Genomic DNA, 17,240 nt, shown 5'->3' on the forward strand with positions numbered 1-17,240 from the left:
CTGCCTCGCCGGGCGGCCCCCAGGCGAGCCTCCCTCCCCCGTGCGAGTCCTGTAGGACCGGCTCTCTCGGGCAGGTTACTTCCCGAGGGAGGTTCATCCAGGAACGCCGGGTTTTATGGGCTATCCGGCAGGGAAGCAAGATAAAGGAAAAGGAGCGAGAGCTATTTCCAAAGCGTTCGCTTTCTTAACTCACCCTCCCACTGTGAGCCGGGGAGGTGTCTGGGCTGCTTTTCAAATGCAATAAAAACCTCTGAATTTTGTTCCCGCTGTTTAGTTTTACTTCCTGCTGCAGCACTTACCTGCTTAACACCTCCAGCAAAAGTAAACAAATCAGCTCATAATTTACCTATGATCTCTGCTCTAACTTGCCTTTTTATAAAAAGTTTTATGTATATATGTCAGATACACGGGGATCTGGAAACCTTTTGCTGACTTTATCTGTTCCCTTCCCTGCCCGCCTCCTTAAAATGAAAGAAATCCAAATAGAGACACACACATACACACACACCAACCCACCCACAACGATTCGATAAAAATAGCGTCATCCCTGGAAAGCGAAGGCACAAAGTGACACCGATACCTTTCAGCTAAGCCAGGTGTGTCAGCTCCTCTGAATGCTGAGGGTTTAAGCGCACAGGAAACATCTCATCATTACGAGATTACTGGAGCAGCCCAGTAGGTATTCATCGTCAACGAGCTGTCACCGGAGAAAAGCTGAGCCAGGAAAGACATAAAAACAGAAGGAGAGACAAACTCAAATCTGTGACCAGCTGCTTCCAGGTACATTCCTGAGTGCAGCTGCAGGAAGGCAAGCTCGAATCTTTTCTGCAAGGCAGGCAGGAGAGCAGCCCTGTAAAGAGTCCCTCGGATCAGCCTGCAGATTTACAGTCCCCCTGACTGCCCATCCTGAGACACAGGGGGACAGGGTGAAGTAATCTTAACTCAGTGTCTCTGTTCACAACTTGCTTCCAAAAACCCAAGTAAAAACAGAAGAAGCCTGTAGCTGTGATATGCAGATGTACCTTCAAAGCCTTTTATGATTCACTCTAAAATGTTTCTAGTAATTACTTCTATTTTAAAGGCGTTAGTTAATTGCATTGTGTGTAGAATCTGTGCCGTAATTGTCCTTCAGAAAGAGGGAGAGCATAGCCAGTAAAGATTGCTTATTAAAATTAAGCGCACTGTGGGCGTTTATTTCAAAGTGTAATTACTGAAATAAACAGTTGTGTTTATTGCAGGGTGCAGAGCTGCACATACAGACGGGTACAAACATGCCTGTATGAGAAGCTCTGCACGTTGATTCCACGTCAGTTGCCCGAGAGAATTTGCAGGATCCTCTGTGTTACATATAATATAAAGACTACTACAGATACAAAGATGGTGTTACCTTGAAGGCAAAATGACCACTCTGAAATTGTTACTGCTAATCATTCAAACTTCGCATGCAGAACACCATTCCCTGGTAACTTCAGCGGTTATCACTTCTGTAGTATCTGTGTTCAGAGCAGCAGCGCTCATGGGAGACTCAGTCCACTGCAACCGTGGAATGAGAAGAAACACACTAGTTGAAATGAATTTAAAAGCACATAAACAGTTTCCAAAGCACTATTTTCCCCCTTGCTAATGATTCAACATAATTGTTGTAAACATCACAGAGCAGATTCCCTAGACTGAGAACAAGCAGGAAACATTTCTTCCCTTGGGGCATTTTTTCTCTTCTAAAAGGTATGTCCCTGAGAAGAAGAATAGAGAATAAAATTGCCTCTTCTACCACAACTGCTGAAGTGCATATCATTATGATTTCTTTGTGCTGTGTTAATACCCAGAGATACCATCAGTGCTCGAGGCCCTTGTGTTGGGGGACACAACAGTAAAGAGATGTCCTGTAAAGATTACAGCCTCCTTTAACTTCTGCAAAACATAGCTTGTTAATATGAAAAAGACTGGTTAAGGAAATCTCTCCATTCTGAATCTCAGTGTTTATTATTCTGTGCATTCTGCAGATCGTGTTCAAGTTGGCTGTCGGGAACTGAGATCCACCAAGTACATTTCAGATGGCCAGTGCACCAGCATCAATCCACTGAAGGAGCTGGTGTGTGCTGGTGAATGCCTCCCTTTGCCACTGCTCCCCAACTGGATTGGAGGAGGTTATGGAACCAAGTACTGGAGCAGGCGGAGCTCGCAAGAGTGGAGATGCGTCAATGACAAAACTCGCACCCAGAGGATCCAGCTTCAGTGCCAGGATGGAAGTATAAGAACCTACAAAATAACTGTGGTCACGGCCTGCAAGTGCAAGCGATACACCAGGCAGCACAATGAGTCCAGCCACAACTTTGAGGGAACCTCTCAAGCAAAACCTATCCAGCATCACAAAGAGAGGAAAAGAGCCAGTAAATCCAGCAAACATAGTACAAGTTAGAAGTCAGACATTCCCTCCTCTCTCATCTCCCTCTCCTCCTGCCAAAATTGAACTCACCTGTAACCATTTGCTTTACCGTTCTGACTGCTTAAAGACAAGTCTGCCATTGCTGTGTTCTCAGTTGACACTACACGCTTACTGCTTTAACCAAAATCAAAAGGGGCATTCCCAGCAGATGGACCTTTTGGGTGATTTTCCAAATGCTCAAGATGGGGAATAACACAAGCCTTCCAAACCCGCACCATAAACTTTTACATTTTCTCCAGCCATGGAGACAAAGAAAATTTGCCATGAATATTCACAGAAGTCTATTTTGTAAAAAGATGCTTTGTTGTGTGTTTTAATGAGAACAGTTAATTATCACATCTATCGCCTTCTATATCATGTTTTATGAACTTCTAACAGCAGCTTAAAAATACAACACCTAGTATCTGCTTTCAGATTAATTCTAAAAAAAATGCCTTGCATGCTGACCTTTCTCTTATCTCAGTATACCAAAAATTAAAATATGCATGGCAGCAATCAAAAAGTAAAGCTGAACAAACTATTTATTTGTTGTTGTAATTATTTAATGAGCTTTTATGTGTGTTATTTCCCTCCAAAATGTTCTTATGTTTATAGCTTTTCTCACGTATCAAAGTATTTTCCTATGATTTGTGGCTGGATTAGAACATACATTTTGTAGATAATGTAAAATAGACATTTTAGCATTCTTGGTATATATTTTTTCATTTTGAACATTCATATACGTAGGTGTTATTTTGAAGTAGCAACATAAAAATTGTTTTTTTCATTCTCCACTGTATTATTTTTCTTTAAAAGTGTGCAATCAAAAGACAGATATGATGACTTCCTTTCAAATTCATTGGTTTGTTTTTGGGGTTTTTTTACAAAAATAAACACTGCTAAAAAACTGTATTGTCTGGCTCTATATATTGAAATGCACACATTTTATTCAGTCACAACATTTAATCTTAAAAAGTGGGAGAACATTATTTGGTTAAAAAAATCTATCCATGATATTTAACATTAAAACAATCTTTCTGTGGATTCTTTTTGGATGTAAAAATCTTAGGTGGCCGTTTAACAGATGGTGCTTATTGATGGTCCAAGCCAGGTTCTTGTTTAACAATTCTCAAGTTGTACGTTGCAGAAGAAGTGTATGTTTGGGAAGTTTTACAAGCTAGTAAGACACCACAATTTTTTTTCTTTTCATTAGTGATGATCAAGTCAAAGACTAATGGTAAAAATAACATGCAGTTTCATCTTTCCCATAGAGCCAATAGAGTCCTGCACATTATCCACAAATTCTTATAGAATGTATCAGGAAATATACAGTAAGTGATCTACCTTTCAACGCATAGTCCATGAATCACCTCTTCTTAATCTTTCAAACTATATTGAAAAACTATGGGCAAAATTTCATCATGGGATTCTGCTGTTCTTAAAGCATTAACTTTTACCACCCATTTGCACCCAAAGAAAAGATTACACAAAAGGAAAGTAATGAAAAGTCTTGCCTGATAAGGTCTCATACAAGCTCTCTTTGACCTTCTCTTTATCTCATTCCATTTTGCATTTTAATTCCAAAAGATTCATCATTAAGTTCTTGGCAGAGATCTTCCTTGGTCGTTAATGTAGAACTGTTTGAAATTCACTGCTACCGCTTGACTTACTGAATCCTAAATTTTATTGGCAAAATCTAATGATTTTTCCTCAAAGCTACTTTCAAGAATTCTCTTTAAAAACTGCTATGTTTAAGAAAGAGATATACTTTTTTTTTTCAATTTTAAGTCATCTACATGGTGGCACAGTTAAAAACCATTGCATTAATGACCTAGTTGTTTCAAGTTTAGTTCTGTGATCATGCAAATATCAGAATGATAAGATCAGAGACCATTTATACTTAAATTCTCTGATCTTAAAGGTGCTTCTTTTAAGCCTAAGAGGATAGATGATGAATAAAGGAGTTAGCAGGGAGAGAGGTGACATGACGTTGCTCCTAGGCATATCAGTCCAGTGGACCTACAGATATCCTAGTTTTGTATTTTAACAGACATTATAGTCTCACTCAATCCATTTCATGAAGGAAAGATTATTCCCAAATGCCAAACATCTATCCATTTAAAAATTGTTCTCCAGCTACTTTTTCAAGATGATAAAGTACAAAAGATTGAGATAATGGACCAAAATTTAACCAAAATTATTTTCAAAGCCAATAGTCACTACGCATCAGTAAAGTCGCCCTGCCTGTTCTGTGTTTGACTCCCAGAAATAAGAATGGCGAAAAAACCCCCACATCTTGCTCATGACTCTTCTACAGTCAGTGAGGTTTGACTGTAGGAACAATATGCACATTTAATAAGAGTTTGCATTTAGCGATAGAGGTAATAACTCCTAGTTTGTCTTTTCACACAGAACTACCTGAAGGGGACTAATATGACACACTTCCATCAAGATGACTTCATGAAATTTTGCTGGACGTGCTACAGAAAGACCATGGGGCCCATCTCTAAGTCTGGCATATTTGAGGGAACATGAGGGAAGGCAGTACGAGCTTTGTCCTTCAGCAGCGACTTAACTTTGAAGTGCCACCTGAGTTAGCTATGGTCTCTTCTTTGGCCATGACTTTGGCCTTTCGTGGGGGAGATCTGCAGGAAAGCAGTTTTAGAAATATGTTAATCTTGAATTTTCTTAAGGAATAATGTTACCCTCTGTGACTCATCTCCTAGCTGTGAATATACAATCTGCCTTCTGTTTCATCCTCTTACATGTGAACTCACAGGGGTCCGTCCAAGGATCCAGACGAAAGGCATTATAGGAGTACATCCAGCTAGTTTTTTCTATATGGAGAGTCTCCAACATGAAAAGTTGCAGTGGGTAGGATATGGGCCATTGCTCTTGTATCTACAGTGGAGAATCTTGCCAAAGTTTCTCAAAGATTCAATTAAAAGAATAGTACTGCTTAAACTGAAATAATTTTAAATGTGATACATCTTCTTATGTTTGTTTCAGAGTTAAAAAGGAAAGACAAACATGCTAGAATTTTCTTCATTTTCCCCTGAAATATTAAGCCAAATAGACGCAAGAAGCACGTGAATGTTTTGAAAAAGTATAATGTAGAGGCAGATCAGATGATAAGTTTTTACACAAATTGGACCACTAAGTAGTCTAGATTACACTAAAAATATATAGAAGTTGACTTCTTAATAATATCTTATTGTATGGGCAGATCACTAAGTCCAGGGGCTTCTTAAAAAGCGTTTCAAACACCTTAAAAAGAACCTAATAATTTTATAAATTCTCACACTTGCTTCTTCAGAAAACTAAAAGTGAATAATAGAAATAATCTGTTAATCTGCCATCATTATTTCATTACTTTCGAGCCGATGAAAACTGTCCCCAGCTAAGGGGTAAATTGTTTTATAATGAATGGAAATCAATTTTCCTTAGACATCACTAGAAAGGAACTTAGCCAGATGCTGATTGTTTTGATAGCATGGTAGCACTCAGAGGCACACTTCATAGAGGCAGTGGTAGATAGTATGTGTCATTAAGACATGATCAACTGCAGAAGTCAGAAGAGCCTGACACTTGCAGTCTAGACTAGAAATGCCCTTTGAGATGTTTATTTATTCAGTTTTTTAGTAATAGTAACAAATCTGTTGCTCTCTCCTTTCCAGCAGCCTTGGAATCAAAACCACCCAATCCAAGTTCAGTCATTTGTTTGGAAATAAAGCAGACATTTGAATAACACCCTTCAAAATACCTAACAGATTTCTGCTAGTAAATCACTGTAGTCCTCCTAACCTTGACCTTTATATCCTTCCTGGAGAAGTACAGCATTAATCAAGAAAGGACTGTTCAACACATTCCACTGTGAGAGTCTTGTTGCTACAGTATTAACCTGGAGGTGTTCAGTGGAAAATTATAAGGAATCCTTAGTGTTGGAAGGTATCCTATTCTCATGATGCATTTCCCTTCCCGTAGGCCAGGCAAGGGGCTTTGATTTTAAGTTCATTGACATACATACAAACATCGCTCCAGGCTAAAACTGAAAATTCGCTAGAGATTTATGAGTTAAGCAGACATTCTGTCACTGCATTTGTTAATTTTGCCTGAACGTCGCCCCCACAACAAAAAGCCTGCCCATGCATCTTTCTGAAAGACATCCAGCCTTTCAGCTCACTCATCGTATGAGTTATGTGGACTGACACACTAGAAAAGTGTGATTTCCAAGTGATACTGCCTACCACGAGTTAATATTCAAACATCTACCTTCCTCAGTACTTCCATGACAAGAAAATACTCTTCATTCTTAATTAATGCTCATCAAACTACATGCCATGAAAATAACTAGTCTCTACTAATTGCTGAGAAAAATCTGTACAAACACTGGACTGTAACTCCATTTTGGGAGTTTGTTTTTTCTTAACTTACTTTGGTTTGACAACATATTATAGTGAATGAGGCAGTGTTACATTACCCAGCTGGAGTTCAGGCCTTCTTAATGCCTCTGTACAACCACAAAGAAATACAGAGAATACCTTAATATAAATGAAAATTGGGACCACTGACTTTAATAGGGCTGTTTGTAGAATATGGCACTTCATGAACGTAAAGGAAAATAAAAAAATTCACCTTCCTGGAAAAGAGGCCTAGATCAGAATACACTGCAACAATAATATAGTTCTGTTTACTAAACCCCGAAGACAGCTGCTGTCAAAAAGTGACATTTGTTACCATCTACTTAAGTAAAAAATACTACATCACCTAAAAATGTTTCCTTGAACACTTTGTCTATTTCTTGTCCCCTGCCCTATTTTAGTAGTTGTACAATAGTGTATTATTGTCTCATTTTTTAAACCCTTAGCTGTTTTGAACTATAGTTACTACAGCACACTTGCTTTTTGATACAGAAATATTTTAAGCCTCTTTTTAGAATGACTGGATGCATCATTTTTTAATTTTGACTACTGAGAGGAAAAGTCATGCTCTGACTTGACCTAGGAGTTCCACATTTGATTTTTTTTATTAGCCCCAGTGAGAAGTGACTGAGTGAGGAAATTGCAAAGAAACTTAGCAGAAGCATAAACCAGCCTGTAAAGTCTGATGCTTCAGTGGGCTAAAGAAGGGCTAACCAGACAGATTCATTACAGTTCTTTTATATGAAACAGTGGAGAGTTGAGGGAGAGGGCCTAAGGAGAAAAGTACTTGTCGAGCCCTACCACAAGAACAGCACTGAGAAATGGAGGGACTATGCAGAGCTTTAAAACAGACTCTGTAGCACAAAGACTTTGTTTTAATTGCAGCTGAAGCAAGTTTAAACATCTGTTGCTTGTTAGATTATTATTTTATTTATTTATTTATTTATTCATTCATTTATTTTTGGGATGGGTTGAAGAAAGCTCTTTTAGATTCCCTATGGCCATTAAGCTGGGATGGAGAACAGAGGTCTGAGTGTTTCTAAAATGTAAAGCCGCAAAAATTCTTGTTTTAGCAAGGATCACTTGCTTTTTTTTTTCCCCCAATGAAAAAGCCTGCTAAAACTTTTGCTTTTGTACATCTTGCAATTTTTAGAACAGTGGCCAGAACAGCTTATAGCAGTGGGGAACAGGTTGTATCGCTGCACTACAACTTTTTTCAGATATTGAAATGTCTGAATCTGGGTGTGTCTAGAAGAGGAGAAAGAACAGAAAATGGGTCAAAAATGTAACAAAATGACATGTGGAGGACAGCATGTGCTGCATGTCCTTCATTTTCTTCTGATCATCACAGCTTTTCATGAGACTTCAAAACTCTTGTTCTGTCTGCAGATTGCCAAGCCAAACATTAGCCAATGCACATGCTACCCTTGGGATTTAATAGACTGCCAAGTCTAAATTCACATGGTAGATAACCATTTCTGATTGCCTCTGTGTCTTCTCTTCCCATGCAAAGGGAAGAATGCACAGCACAGTGTGTCTGTACCACCCACACATTCCATACAGAACCAGGGTAAGTCAGGGAGACTTCAGAATCTGACATCTTCACAGAAACTCATGTTTCACTGCATTGGTCATATCTTCTGGTGCGTGATCACAGCCTCCTCTTTCTGAGGAGAAAGAATACTGCCCAAGCTGAAAAGGTTCACATACAGGTTTCTTAGAAAGCTATCAGTCTACCACATACTTAGACTTCCTTGTTGAAGAATTTGGCTCAAAATCCTGCTTACAACCTACATAAAATCTATCAGTAGATTCCCTCTCAGTGTTATCCTTATAAAATTACAGTAATCTGATTTTGTGAACAAGACCATTAAGAATACAGGCAGTGAGTTATCCACAAAACCTCTTCTGGGTGCTCTGCAACTATTGTCCCCGTATTTTCTTTTGAACTTTTTGTAATCAGTTACGAATCTTGACACTTTGGCCAGAAGAAAATGTTTGCAACATCCTTTGCCAAGAATAAAGTAAATATTAAGACTGATTTCCATTTTTATTTGCTTAATTAAATACTTCTTTGCATACTTCTTCCACAAAAACCCTCATTAGACAGACCATTCAAGCCACTGTCTGAATCTTAAGAATGCAGTACTTCGTGGTACTCTTTATCTACTCAAATACTGCAGCCCCTTGCAAATCTGCCTGCTTCTGTCCTCCACTTTGAAACTTCTGGCTCTGACAAAATCTAAATCCTCTTTCCCATGGTGTCTCAATGACCAAGCTCTTTTCTTTCCAGTAGTTAGGTTACTCGTCCCACAATTCTGTCCCTCCACACACACACACACACAAAAAAAGGATGCATTACTTAATCCATTTTCAGAAGTGTTCAGTACTGAAGAAAAAAATGTATATGGAAACACAAGTGTACTGGCACAGGTAAGTGTCAGGAAGAATTTTTAAAGTAAGATGACTTGGACTGCATTACTCAAAAAAACAGTAACAGGATACAGGGCATTTTTCATTAAGTAGTTGGTTTGCATCCAGCTAGATTAGTATGTTGGAAAATGGTTAACCTTTGATGGTTGCTCCGTGGTATATGTTAAACAGGCTGAGTCTCTATATAATTGCTGGATGACAGGTAGCCACATTGCTGCAGTTGGGAAAAATCTGAAACGTTGATCTTTCTAAAAACTGAACAGGAACAAAGGACTGACCCTTTCCAATCTGACATTTTCATGCTAGAACTGGACAAGCCAGCAAAGGATGAGGCAAAGGATTAGGACAGGACTACTGTTTTTAGGGACTATCATCCTGCAGGTTTTGTTCACTATAAAGCAACTGTTTAGAAAGAGAAAAGATTCACAAACCTTTCCAGAAGGCAGGCTGCATTTTAAGGCACTTCCCTTACAAACTGCCAAAAAGGTTAGAACATAACACTAAAAATTCAAAAGAGGAGAAAAATGAACCAGCTCCACATGATTGTTTTGTCTGATGTGTACCATACAAATTCACAATGAAGGCAAAGTCCAATTTTTGTGTTGGACAGTATTTTGTCTTACCTGCTGCAATTTCAGTCCCTGATGGTATAGCTAGGACCAGTCTTCATTTGTTAAGTAAAGTCTTACACGGATGGAATCCCTCCTATATGAATTCTGGCAAACTGCGTTCATCTATGTTCTTCAGACATGGGACTAATGAGTAACATTCCTGGCATTCTAAGGGTAAGGACCATTATTAATACGACAAAAGACGCAGAAGCAATACTTTCAGTGTAGTAACAAATAGTAAAGCTTGTACTCCTATTCATACCAAATCTGCAAATTTTCATTGGTGTTACTTGATTCTCTCCATCACTTTCAGTTTGGTGAATTGTTTCACATTCCTTCACAGACATTCCATGGAGATAACACAGAACATGATAAAGCAATAAAACACGGCATGATGATATGCACACACCAAAATTAAAAGAAGCAAAGATTTAGAGCAGTGAAAATCCCAACTCTATTCCAAATGTAACTTCAGCTCTTTAAGTATTCTCTAATGTTTCACTACATCATTCTGTATCACTGACATCTGTATCTTAATACCACATATTTAACCAGTTCATAGACTATCTCTGCTTTGAATCATTTTGGGAAAAGGAAACTACCATTAGTCTTTCCTCAGAGGTAACTGTTTCTCCAGTCACAATTGGACACCTGTCAAAAAAGAATAAATTAAACATTTCTTTTTTTAGTGAGATGATAGGGCACTATCCTAATGGCTGGTGCCTGCTGTTAAGTCACAGTGGAAAACATCCTCTGGGATTTCCATCCCTCAGCTTCCACGTCTTAATCTTTGTCAGGGTCACCATACAATGCACTCTGACAGTTGAACACCCTAAAACAGAATTCCTATAAACTAGCACAATAAATGATGATGTTAAAGCTGAGCAGATAGGCCTACCCAACCTTGGCACTACTTAACATCTGACGAACGTACCTAGAACCTACGAAGACCCTCCCGGAGACAAGTGTTTAAGACTAGTCAACCATTTCTAATGAAAAATTACATGAGGCCTCCACCTCATCACCTACTTGCCAAAGCACTCCGCGAAGCAGATGACTTTCTTCTTTAACCTTTCTGAATTTCACAAAAACTCCTGCAGTCAGTGACTCTTACTCTCACGAATTATTGGATTAGATACTATGGGGTAATTCTCTTATCTTTCAATTCTTTTACTTTGTGTACATAAAATACTCATTAGTTCTTGAACTAACCTTCCATACCCCAGAGAAATAGCCTAAAGGATTGAGTAGAGAACAGGTAAACACTCCAGGGTGAATATAACATTTTAGGGTGAAGCTTTAAAATGCATGTCAAACATCAAATGAAATCTCTGTCAATTTCTTCTCTTGCACTTGCACAGAACATAAGCAAGATGCTTCCTCTGTGTATCAAGTATTCATAGACTCTAGAAGAAATTTATCTACCAGAACCATGTAAAACAATGCCAAAGGTGTGATGTAAAACACACGTGATACAACAGGTGAAACTCAACATATGTTTTTCAACACTTACCTACAATGATGTGCAAGTATGAAAACACTCCATTGTGTTCAGAGACCACATTTCCTTTACATTTGTAGCATTTACATTCTCTATTTACGCTTCAACTATTAACAAACTAAAAATCATGGAACACTTCTACCTCATTAACTAAAATTTATAGCTTGTTATACCATTTTGTCAAAAATCAAAACCATACATCAGAAATATTTCGCAGAACTGCATATGAAGGCAATAGCACTTAGAATTCCACCTTAGGGATCTGATCTATAGGTGATTCTATGCACACTGTATATTAGGCATGTAAGCACTCTTTGATATTTGATAGTCAACTAGTTACATCATTTAAGTTATGCATGTGCATAACTCCCTTGCTGAATACATGCTGTTTTCATCTCAGTTCCACATAGCAATAGGAGCAAATCAATAGCACAACAGTGTATATAAGTATTCCACACATTTATAGCATCTTTCATCAAAGAATCTCAGAGCAAGAAATAACCCTTTGCAATCATATTTGTAAAAATACAAACATAAAAATATGCTAATATGAAATAAGATAAGATTTCCCCGAAGGTGTTAATTATGATTTGGAGGGAAAATAGTTTTGCCTTTTTCAACATTCCACTATCCATTATACTGCCTCAAGCTGTATGTTCCCTATGACACGATATTGATTTGGGAACCACTGTCACCACAGAGCAAATACTCTGAGGCAGCTGCTGTGCAACAAAGACTGAAACAGTGAAGATGTAAGTCAGTCCAAAAGGACTACAGGGAGGGTCAATTAGGTCTCAGTCGCAGGCAACAAGTAAAAGATTGTGAAGAGCGTGAAAGAAAACGGCACACAATTATTTTTTCTAGTGATCAATCAGAACTGATATAAAATATCTGAAACAAAATGCCTACCCAGACTATGCTTTCTCAATTTTTTTTTCATATATAGATGCAGAAATGATGATGAAGCCTAAGACTTTGAGATCTCATGTAAACTGCTACAAATGGCAACAGACATGCAAGATAAAACCTGAAATACTGTCCTTTTGGGGACTTTCTAATCTCTCTAGATATGCAAAGTACCTGTGTCTGTCTCTGTAAACAGTGACTTCAACGATTAGAGATCGTTATTGGTGACTTAAAGAAAGCCAAGACTGCTATTCTACTTGAACAGAAAAAGTCTCTAAAGAGAACTGACATTCCACTTGCTTCCTTACAGCTCTGGATGTTCATTTTACGGCTTGCCACCACTGAAGTAATAACTTATATATCTGGATAAAATTAGTGAAATACAATCCTGCAAACACAAGGTTCTGGCTAAAAGCCTTGTCACTGCTCAGAATGCTGAACGCTGCAGATACCATGTTAGCTGCAAGAATGGCTCTCAGATTTTAAATATTTCTAGCTTTATGTTGTCTTTTATAGATCTTGCACTTCCATGGTAGGAAGTATTGTAGTTTTTTGTAATTTTGCTTTTAAAATTCACTTTAATTTGCAAAATGTTCCTTGATTGCATGCATTTCCCTTTAAAACACATAACAATGAACCTTGCTGCTGGTCAAGAAAAGGTAAATTCATCTTATTTTGCCTGCATTAAAAACAAAATGCTTCAAGACCTTAGAAATTACTTTGAAAAACGGACAGACAATTTCTCAGTTTATTTATACCACGTCTACAGGACACTCAATTGCAACTTTAAATTAAGAAATTTTACTCTTTTACTCATTTTTCACAAAAACTTTTCAGTACAATTTCTACCACTCCAATAACTTAATGCTCTCTGGAAACACTATTATGAGTTTCAGTCATAGAAACAGATGAATTTTTTTTCCCAGCAGTTAAATTTCCAGGTGAATTTCACTTCTGTAATTTGATTCCAATTTGTACATATCTTCTTCCTTCAATAAAAAAGAAAAAAAAAAAACTTTTCTTTTCAAACATATGATTGGCATATTTACTGCATAATTGCAAACTACTACTGTGGTTTCAGATGTTATACCCCTGCACAGAAATGATGGATTAGCCTGCTCTTTACTTGCTTTGAGGCAAAAATGTTGCCTCTATCCCTCTTTATGCAATTAAAAACCACGTAAAATTGTTCTCCCAATATGTCTGAATTTACTTTTTACCCCACTTCAAATGTTTATATAGGAGCATGCACATATATGCACAATAACCAAATTATTTGATTGATTCAATAAAAAATGCAAAATGGAATGGAACTGAAGCAAATTATGTATTCACAAAATGCCACTGTGTTTCATTGCATGTTACTATCAAATGAATATTAAAAAATGTAAACCCAAAAATCCCAATTTTCTTAACTCATGCTAAGACACAGCATAAATTGATAATGATGTTGAATATGCTCTTCCTTCCGCATCATTGTCTAAGAAAACAGAAAATAAAAGGAGAAATAGCAGTAACAAGCGCAGACTAACCAAGACTCCAAGAATCTATACTGAAGGGCTTCTTGAAGAACTAACAGGTGCTATCAACACAAGACATGAATCTTTTGACTCCATAGGGACTGTGGAAAGCATGAAAACTTCTGAAGCATCTGACGTTCAAATGCAGCCAAAAGCAGCTTCAAAGTGCTGTTTGGCTGGATCATCAAATCTCACCATAAATACACAACATATTTCATGACACTGAAGTCTGTATCCATCAAAGTTATTATCAAATATAATTTATTCTGGGCAGATCAAGCCTCGTCCACCTAGCATAATAAGGAAAACGGGAATCAGAACAAGAACGGAACCAGTTTGGCATGTGATCCTCTTCCCTCAATCTCTCTTGCCTTTTTATCCTTCACAGAAGAAATTAATACGCATGAAAGAAATGAAGTGGGGAAACACTGGCTGGGCAAGAAAGAAGGTACTAGGCACAACAGACTGTTGGAGTAGGGGAAGAAGTGCAAAATCATAATGTCAAGAAGGAAGGGGAAAATAGTTCTGAAGGTTGTGTTTGTGGTTGGGAACGTCCTACTTACCTACCCCTCAGAACCCATGTACAGTGGGAGGAGCCATAGGAACTAAAAAGACCTTATTTTGATCCACTATTACTAATGCAAACTAGAAAAAAGTCTGGAAAATCAGCTACAGTTGACTAGATTAATGTCTGTGCTCTTTATTAATGGAAGTATGAAGGCCTGAGACAGGAATTCAGAATGTTTGTTACACTGAAAAAAAGGAGAAAGTGGGAATGTTGCAGAACAACCTACCATGAACGTGTTTGTATAGAACTGCTGCAAGAAAAAGTTGGAATAATGTAACCTATGTGATCCAAGATGATTGTGGATGCTGGAGGTGCCTACCTTAAGAAGAAAAATTCATTTTGGGCATCTGATAACAAAGAAGTGATGCTGAATGGACGGCAATATGCACAGAGGGGAAGACTCAGGGCAAAGTTGGAAGTCCTGAAAAGAGACAACAGACAAATGTATGTCGTCAGGAATTAGGTGTAGAGAAATACTTTCCAAGAAAAGAAAATGTAAGACCTACTGAAAAGGAACAGAAACAGGTAAACAGAGTTTCTGAGCCAATGGCTCTTCTAAAAAAATCCCACGATAAACAGTCTTGACGACAATGAGACCAACACTTGTAGGAAGAAAGCAGTTGAACTTCTAGCTAATGCTTTCACTGGTGAAAAGGGTCTCCATTCCAGAAGTTTTTCAGCAATCTGTGTAACTCATGTTCTTTCCTCTTTTTTACATGCCCATTTCCCTCAATGCCCATGATAATACATGTCGTGGTTTAACCTCAGTCGGCAACTAAGCACCACGCAGCCGCTCGCTCACTCCCCCCCACCCGGTGGGATGGGGGAGAGAATTGGAAAAGCACAAGTGAGAAAAACTCGTGGGTTGAGATAAAAACAGTTTAATAACTGAAATAAAATGATAATGATAATAATATGATAATAATAATAATACACAAAGCAAGTGATGCACAGTGCAATTGCTCACCACCCGCCAACCGATGCCCAGACAGTCCCCGAGCAGCGGCCCCCCCGGCCAGCTTCCCCCCGTTTATGTACTGAGCATGACGTCACATGGTATGGAATGTCCCTTGGGCCAGTTTGGCTGTGCCCCCTCCCAGCTTCTTGTGCACCTCCAGCCTTCTCAGTCAGTAGAGCATGGAAAACTAGAAAGTCCTTGGCTAGTGTAAGCACTACCTAGCAACAACTAAAACATCGGTGCCTTATCAATTTTGTTCCCATCCTAAATCCAAAACACAGCCCTGTACCAGCTACTAGGAAGGAAATTAACTCCATCCCTGCTGAAACCAGGACAATACATTTGCTCCTTACAGAAGCTTTTGGAGACATCATTATCTAGAAGGCACATCTGTACGTTTTCATTTAAAATGTTTTCCTTTGTTTACCATCAGTCCCCCTCATGTTTCACTGCATGGTACGAGCTGATGTGATTTCTGTTCACTCTCTTAACTATCAAGACACCTCTGCATGTAAAGTGCCTATGTTCTCCACTGTACTATCCAATTTTCCTGGACTTTCCTGCTATTGCAGGTATCAAGGATATCTGTGAACTCTGCTTTGCTAGCAGGGGTCACTATACTCCTATTCTATGATTCCTACTAATGATGCCTCTGCGATCCCATATGATCATTCTACCTCAGTCCACAGCTGGCACTGGCAAAGCAGCCCAGCTGGGTCATAATAAACTTCCTTCTGTGCTTTTTCGATCAGACCTACTCCTCAGAAAAGTCTCCGTGTGTGTTCTACTTGGGTTCCTCTTAACACAACTAAGAGAAACCTGAAAAGCTGTAAATAAGTTAGCTTCTCAAAGATATAAAGGATAAAAAATTCCTGCAGATTTTAAAGCCTCTGGTCATTTTAGGACAGCCTGCATGTAAGACACTGATTTTTTCCTAAAAATAACATCAAAGAGGATAGTGTTAGGGCCCTGAGTGCACCCACCTTCAAGAAATTTAGCTGGCCAAGTTACAGAGTTTACCTTGCCAAGTCCAAAGGCAGCTCTTCACTAATAAGAGCTGTTATGAAGAAAGCTAGAAGCAAGGGCCTGACCCTCCTTTCCTCCTTTTCCCTTGGGAGCTACTTTTAAGCAGAGTCTTTATTGTGGGCCCCGTGTCTGCACCTGGTCTGGCGCCTCCCTGACCTTGACCCGCACGCACTGGCTCTGCTTCCTGGCTTGCCCTGGAACCTGCCGCCTCACTGAGACCTTGCCAGGTGATCACTGGACTATGCCTGACCCCGAGGGCCCGATCCTGACCCTGACTCATGCTTAGCATCCTGGTTCCTTGTTGGTGAGGCTACTGTTCCCATCTGCCTTCGATACCATGCTCTGCTCCAGGCTCCCCTTCCCTGTTGGAGTGGCTGGCCCTCACTGCTCCCTGATAAGCAGCAACAAGCACACAACAGTTCTTTCAGATTTGCAAGACTATCTTTACAGCAAGATGTCCAAAACTTTCAGCTGAGGACAGAGTGTAGCAATAGTATTTAAATACACTCAAGTTACAGATGTACTCTGAAGCCAAACATATCAATCCGAGACCTATTTTGCTGATGACAAATGTGTGACCTGATGCCATGCTTAGCAAGGCTCCTCTGCCACCTAATGGGTATCGGCCCTGGGAATTTTCCCATCAACCTGTCTCAGCTACTGCCTACAGTAACACTGTAAGCTGGAACACCCCAGCTTCTCCCAGTGAATCGACTGCTGCTATTTCAACCTCTCCCTCCTAGGATTAAGGGCAACATACACCAGATTTCGGCAGGCGTCCCCAGCCAGCCTGTGGAGAAGCATTCCTCTCACGGCCGGGGCTGCCCTGAAGCCGCAGGGCCGCGATTCGGCCCACCTTCCCCTCGGCTCC

At 39.2% G+C, this 17,240-nt stretch overlaps 1 protein-coding gene across 1 annotated transcript in view; it reads left to right on the forward strand.

Moving 5' to 3' along the window:
• The window catches only part of SOSTDC1 (sclerostin domain containing 1), a 3,927-nt gene extending 595 nt beyond the window's left edge, over positions 1–3,332 (forward strand). The window contains exon 2 of the mRNA XM_009326090.1: positions 2,004–3,332. Within this exon, the coding sequence (XP_009324365.1) occupies positions 2,004–2,419 (416 nt within the window). The 3' untranslated portion in view covers positions 2,420–3,332. The remainder of the gene's footprint in view (positions 1–2,003) is intronic.
• The last annotated feature ends 13,908 nt before the right edge of the window (positions 3,333–17,240 follow it).

Source organism: Pygoscelis adeliae, unplaced genomic scaffold (assembly GCF_000699105.1).
Source record: "Pygoscelis adeliae isolate BGI_AS28 unplaced genomic scaffold, ASM69910v1 Scaffold15, whole genome shotgun sequence".
Classification (NCBI taxonomy): Eukaryota; Metazoa; Chordata; class Aves; order Sphenisciformes; family Spheniscidae; genus Pygoscelis; species Pygoscelis adeliae.